Below are 7174 nucleotides of genomic sequence, written 5' to 3'. Positions count from 1 at the left end.
TCACATAGTCGCCTTGTCACCTGCATTAAGTCAGGATCAAAACAAATGTGATCAGTAGCTCCAGTGTCAATAGCCCAAGTATGAGTAGATGTCGAAGCCAAACATGACTCAACCACTAGAGCTTGGTGCATACCTGTAGCCTTGCCCCTTTTAGGACATTCTGGCTTCCAATGCCCCTTCTCTCCACACCTGAAATACCTAGAAGACTGTTAGGATTGGTATACTGAAAAGCATATTTCGAGCATGTTGCACGGATAGAATTGCTTGTATATAATAAATTCTACAATCCACTTTTAACCCAAGGTGAGAAGAAGTAATTTTATCGCATTGATGTTTGCTTGTCAATTTATAAGATGTTTCTCAAACATTTAAATGTATAAGAAGCAAATAAGTCTAATTCTTCTACATAGTAGACTGGTTGTAAACGACGTTCAAAGAAGGTGATGCAGTCGGTTCTTTGTAGAAGAGAAATAGAATTTCACAACCTAGATAGGCTTTGGCTACCTATCGTGAAAGGTTGCAGTGTCAGTCCGCATGTTTCCTTACTAGACAACTCTTGGAAAAAGATATTAATTAATTAAAGTCAAATAGCAGAATTAAATTAATTAATGGATATTTATATCTTAAACACAGGAAATAATAAATTAAAGAGGTAAAGCCCAGATTACTCGTAATTTGGGATTGGACGGGCAGTCAATATTATTATTCTATAGTGGATGATAATAATATTCTGTTTGAACTTATGTTAAATTGGGGTTCAATTTAATTAGTAAAAGTCTAACAGGTTTGGCCCAAGTCCAATGATGCACTTTTTATTAGCACTAAATAAACCTGCAAGTATACAAAGTATATATAGTATAGCTAAAGGTCAGTACCGGATATCGAACACGGGGAAGGCAAACACAAAGTGTCTATCCTCTACTAGAACTCAATTACTATCTGGTAGAACAAGAGAATTTGGGAACTTTTGAAAACAAAAAATAACTAAAAGCAATTAACAACTAAATGCAAGCAAAACACAGAGACAATCGATAGAGATAAGGGAATCCCAGGGATGTGTGTTCACAGTTATGGTTATACAAATTCCAAACTACAATACCCTAGCACAATTATTACTTTGATAGGACGAGTTGCCTAGCTTATGCTCATGCGATACAAACGTTGATTACAAGATTAGGGTTGTCAATCCTAACACGTAACTCCAAAAAGCACCTAAGACCATTGAAAAGTCCTCATTCTCAATTAACAGTGTCGTTTTAAGGGAAGCTAACTGTAGCGTCTACTAAGTGAATCTAACTCGCTAAAACTCTCTCACAGTTATGAAACAAGCTATATGAAATCATACAAGATCGTGTCACTCAATCATGCAGCATCAAAACTACTTAGGGAAGAAACAAAGTAAGAACAAAACGGATATTAAATAGAAAAAGGAATTGTATAACCAAAGTCGTTACTAACACATCCCTAGAATCCTATGAGTTTAGTTACACATAATGAAATAAGCTAAACACATAGATTGAAGGGAAAACAATTTGAACATAAAACTAGAGAAAATAAAACCCGTAGGTTGAATCCTTGTCGTTCTTGATGTTCTTGAAATCCTTCTCCAACTCCTTGCACAAGTGAAGTACTCTAGCTTTTGATCTCTAAGAATTATTTTGCAAGTAGAAGCTCTCTAATTTGAAGAAGCTTGAGGTCTTATTTATAGGGGAAAACCATTCCTTGTTGTAGAAGGAAAATATCTTCAAAATATGGTAAATCTTGGAGCAAATCTAGGGCATCTCGGATTCCCCGCCTTTCTCCGGCGGGCCGCCGCACCTTGGCCGGCGGTCGCCGCGTTGGAGTCCAGAGAGTCTGTTTCTCCGGCGGTGGACCGCCGCATGACTTCCGGCTGTCGCCGGGCGAGACTTCTCTTCCAAGTTTAATTTTTCCGAGGCGGACCGCTGCACTGCACTGCCCGTCGGTCGCCGGCGGTCGCCGCACAACTTCGCGGCGGTCACCGGTCGCCGTCTGACTCCAGATTTCCAGACTTTGCGTTTTGACTTCCTTTTTCGTATCAATTATGCACATTTCTTACAAAATACGTCAAAATACCAAAATAGACAAAATATGCAAATAATGGATGTGTAGAGTGACTTTGACATCGAAAACGAACCAAATAATGGCCTTAAAATAGTGCTAAATCCGAGCGTATCAACCGAAGGGGTTAGCGTGGAAGCGATCACTTAAATCAATTACATAATAATTCTGATCTATTTAGCAGATTATTTAGACAAATTCTATTCGCGTAATTATCACATGTATCATGCTCATAACTCAAATAAAACATGCTTTAAGTTAATTGAAACCTAAAACATGCTTTTCTATGGTTTAGCCATTATACCTTGATGATTCTCCAAAGAATCGAAGATAGCTAGCGCCTTCTCCACGTGAAGATCTTTAGTACAAAACCACAGATCTTCTGTCTGGTTGCCGGACTGTAAACTGATCTTCAGGGTGGGCAGGGTGGGCTGATCTCAACAGAATACTAGGACTTAAATAAAGAAGACGGAAAACCAATCCCTCGAAGAAGAGGAAAAATCGTCCTCTTGCTAGAAAGAGAGAGGGACTAAAATTTTGAGTAAAAACAAAAGTTGTGTTTTCTGTCTCCTTTATTCTCCTATTTATAATAAGTCACATATTGGGCCCAGACAGGGATCTATGGAAGGCTTTGGATATGGGCTCTTCCAATTATCTTTTTACTAATTAAATTAAACCCAATTTAATAAAAGCTTATAATTGGAATATTGCACTCCCCATCCAAATCCAAAATTATAAGTACTTCGGGTTTCCATTACTTTATATTTATTTCTCGCGCTTAAGATAGAAACATCCATTAATTAATTATTGTCTGCTATGGACTTAATTAATTAATATCTTATTTATTCCAAGAGAGGACTCAATAAGAAAATCTTATTTATTATTCATAGAGTAATTAAACTCCAACTAGCTAGGTTCCGAATAATAAAACCTTATTTCAAGCTTCTCTTGAGGATGTTATCAAACGAGACTCACCTCGCGCACGATTCAACATAATAGCAATCCTAGTACCGCTAGATATTAATCACCACTACCCAATATACCAGGCTTATTGGATTGCGAAAAACCCGCACCATTTGGTAAGTCAAAGTAGTGCATGATCAATACCGTATGCTCAATGCTAACGTACATTTATTAAGAAATAATAATTTACAAGACCTCGTCTTTCAGTAGATAGCATAAAGACTGTCTCCATTTTACATTAGATCCATTCAAGTGCTATACCACACCAACGTCATCTCATTTCATTAAGGTGATTCAATCACTCGAAAGGTGATTTCTAGTATACAAACTCTAACAATCTCCCACTTATACTCAAAACAGCTTTCGAGTATACAAAAAAATGTGCACTACGTCTAATTCTCCCACTTATACTGAAAGCGAGTTGAGGTCTCGAGCGAGTCGAACTCCCATTCCTTCTACATGGCTCTCGAACGGTTTGACCGCCAATGCCTTTGTAAAGGGATCTGTCAGGTTGTTCTCTGACGCAATCTTGACCACTTGTATGTCTCCTCTCTGCACTATATCTCTACTGATATGATACTTCCTCTCTATGTGTTTGCTCGCTTTGTGAGCTCTTGGTTCCTTCGAATTTGCCACAACACCAGAATTGTCACAATAAATGGTGATGCTCTTGGGCAGATTCGTAACCACACCTAAGTCCATAAGAAAGTTCTTGAGCCATACAGCCTCCTTTGCAGCCTCCGAAGCGGCCACATATTCGGCTTCCATGGTAGAGTCTGCAATGCATTTCTGCTTTACACTCTTCCAAATTACGGCTCCACCTCCTAAGGTAAACACATAACCAGAAGTAGATTTCCTCGAGTCTTGATCAGCTTGAAAGTCTGAATCAGTATATCCCAAAGGACATAGCTCGCCTGCTTTGTAAACTAGAACATAGTCCTTAGTCCGTTTAAGGTACTAAGAACACCACATTCCCCTTCTCAACCTTCTTGTATACGCAGCTCTCGTTAGGGCATTTTTCAAATCCAAACTTTTGAACAGTCTGATCGAAACACTGATTCCATGATCTAGATGCTTGCTTGAGGCCATAAATGGCCTTCTTAAGCTTCCAAACCATGTGCTCTTTGCCCTTGACGGCATAACCCTCGGGTTGTTCCATGTAGATGGTCTCCTCAAGACTACCATTCAAGAACGCAGTCTTAACGTCCATCTGCCATACATCCCAATCCATGTAAGCTGCTATAGACAACAATATCCGGATCGATTTGAGCATGGCCACCGGGGAGAAGGTCTCGTCGTAATCGACACCTTCCTTTTGGGTGTACCCCTTAGCCACTAGTCTTGCTTTAAAGACTTTAACTCGTCCATCGGGTCCACGTTACGTTTGTATATTCACTTACTCCCAATGGCAGTACAGCCTTCGGGTAGGACAGATAAATCGTAGACATCTTTGTCTATCATAGATTGTAGTTCCGAATCCATTGCACTTACCCATTGGCAATGATCGACATCCGCCTGCGCCTCTGCAAAATTCCAGGGATCTAGTACATTGCTGTCCGAGGAGTGATCCATAGATTCTCCCAAACCAATGTACCTTTCGGGCTCATGAGAGACCCTCCCACTGCGGCGCGGCACTACAACATTAGGTGTAGAAGTTGAAGGTTCGGGAATTGGTTGTACTATAGGTACTTGTTCTTGGTTAATGGAACTTGTGACTGAAGTGAGCTCTTCAAGACCCACCTCACTTGCGCCCATTCCACAACTCATATGGAGTGGCAGGAACAGATTTTGACGGTAAATTGTCTAAAATATGGCTCGCGGTCCCCAAAACGAAATAGGCAGTCGTGCATAACTCATCATCGATCGGACCATGTTTAACAAGGTCTTGTTCCTTCTTTCAGCTACGCCATTCTGCTGGGGTGTGCCCGGCGCAGTCAGTTGGGATTCAATTCCCTCTACCGATAAGTAGTCCAAAAACTCGGCACTGAGGTATTCGCCTCCGCGATCAGATCGCAGGCTTTTGATACGTTTTCCATGATGCGTCTCAGCATAAGCCTTAAACTCCTTGAACTTGTCAAAAGCTTTAGACTTAAAGTGCATCAAATAAACATATCCAACTTTCGAGTAATTATCAATAAAAGTGATGAAATAGTGAAAGCCGCCTCTTGCCTCGGTTGACATTGGTCCACACACATTAGTATGAACGAGTTCTAGTACTTCCTTGGCCCTATTACCTTTCACCCTAAAAGGTCTCTTAGTCATCTTGCCTTCCAAGCAGGATTCACACGTGGAAAATGATTCAGTATCTAGTCCTTTAAGAAGGTCTTGATCCACGAGAGTTTGAATCCTCCTTTGGTTGGCATGACCAAGTCTAAGGTGCCATAAGTACGTTTCGTTCATTGAACTTGAAGGTTCTTTTCTTTTCTTTGAAATTTTCGATGCATTATTGAGTTCTAATTTGCGATTATTAAATTGTGTAGATATGATTGTGTACAGATTGTTTTCCATGATACCACGACAGATATAAGAACCATCTTTCTTAATAACACAACTGTCATTAAAAGAAATCGAATATCCATCAAAAACCAATTTAGAAATTAAAATTAAATTTCTTCTAAAAGAAGGTATCAACAAAATATTCTTCATAACCAAAAATCTATCACTACTAAAACGCAAATAAACGTCTCCCACTTCAACGGCCGCCACTTTAGTAGCGTCGCCCAGCTAGACTTCGATCTCTCCATCATATAGCCGTCTTGTCACCTGCATTAAGTCAGGATCAAAACAAATATGATCAGTTGCTCCAGTGTCTATAAACCAAGTATGAGATGAAGTCGAAGCCAAACATGACTCGTAACTAGAGCTTGGTGCATACCTGTAGCCTTGCCCTTTTTAGGGCAGTCTGGCTTCCAATGCCCATTCTCTCCACACCTGAAACACTTTCCTGTTTGCTTCTTTCCCGACCTCCTCTCTCTCTTTCCCTTCGCTTCCTTAGGTGCGACCTGGTTCGTCACTTTCTTCTTTCCTGCGCCAGGCCTAGGGCCAGAGGAACGATGTGACGAACTAACCATCGCAGCCTTAGCTTGGTTCATGAGATCCTCTGCCGACTGAAGTTCAAGTCAACAACTCAGCCAAGGTTTAATTTCTCTTGTTCATCTCAAAATTGAGCTTGAACTGCTGAAAGCTAGGGGGCAGACTCTGAAGGATGATAGTAACTTGGGACTCGGCATCAATGACACCTCCCAAAACCTCAATTTGATTGAGGTGGCTCATCATCTCGAGGACATGGTCTCGCACAGACGAGCCTTCCTTCATAGTCTTGCACATGATACTTCGAAAGGCTTGAGACTTAGCCGTTCGATTCTGAGTACCAAAGAGATTTGTGAGATTTTGCATAATATCGGCGGCAGTAGCCATGGCGGCATGCTGATGTCTAAGCACTATTGACATGGAGGCCAACATATAACACTTAGCCATCTCATTCGCCTTATGCCACCATCTATGCGCATCTCTCACTGCCTGCGCGGCGTTAACCGCCGGCACTGGACGCCATGGAGTAGTGAGCACAAACTTGTACTCATCAGCCGTGAGAACGATGTCTAAATTTTGTTTCCATTCTATGTAATTTTGGCCCTCAAGTTTGTTTTCTTTAAGAATTGCAAAAAGAGGATTGAGTGACATGTTGACGATTTAGTTTGCACTGCAAAACAGAATATTTACTATTTGTCATAAACTTATGTGATGAAATTGAGGAGATTAACCATAAAACTTTTCAAATTCTCACAACTGTAAAATTAAAATTTTGTACCCTCAAGCAGAGGTCAATACGCATTAAAATTTTAAAAATTTTACTGGTAACAACACCGACGAATAGTCCAGAGACCGCAGCACGACATGACTGCCAAATGTTGCCTAAGTACGAACATCAGATTTAGCATTACAGAATCTCGTTTCTACAACACACTCCTATAACAATGCTCATGCGTTGATAACAAGACCAAGCTATCTCGTAAATTCTGTTTGAACTTCTGAAACTTGTAATTTCTTAGGATTATTGTCCCCACAGCATGGGTGGCGATAATATTGGAAACTACTTTCTAGTCCACACTATTTACATATGAGAAGTCCACCT

At 40.4% G+C, this 7174-nt stretch overlaps 1 protein-coding gene across 1 annotated transcript; it reads right to left on the bottom strand.

Annotated features, from left to right (window-relative positions):
- LOC125194906 (DNA-binding protein HEXBP-like) lies at positions 1–6113 on the bottom strand. Its single transcript, XM_048093119.1, has 5 exons — positions 5918–6113; positions 4534–4565; positions 4157–4252; positions 134–206; positions 1–20 (listed from the first exon to the last, which is right to left on the bottom strand). Exons 1-5 carry the CDS (start codon positions 6111–6113, stop codon positions 1–3), a joined length of 417 nt encoding a protein of 138 aa, XP_047949076.1.
- Between the last annotated feature and the right edge of the window lie 1061 nt (positions 6114–7174).

Source organism: Salvia hispanica, chromosome 6 (assembly GCF_023119035.1).
Source record: "Salvia hispanica cultivar TCC Black 2014 chromosome 6, UniMelb_Shisp_WGS_1.0, whole genome shotgun sequence".
Classification (NCBI taxonomy): Eukaryota; Viridiplantae; Streptophyta; class Magnoliopsida; order Lamiales; family Lamiaceae; genus Salvia; species Salvia hispanica.
The sequence above is the reverse complement of the archived record's forward strand: the minus strand, read 5'-3'. Positions and strand labels throughout refer to the sequence as shown.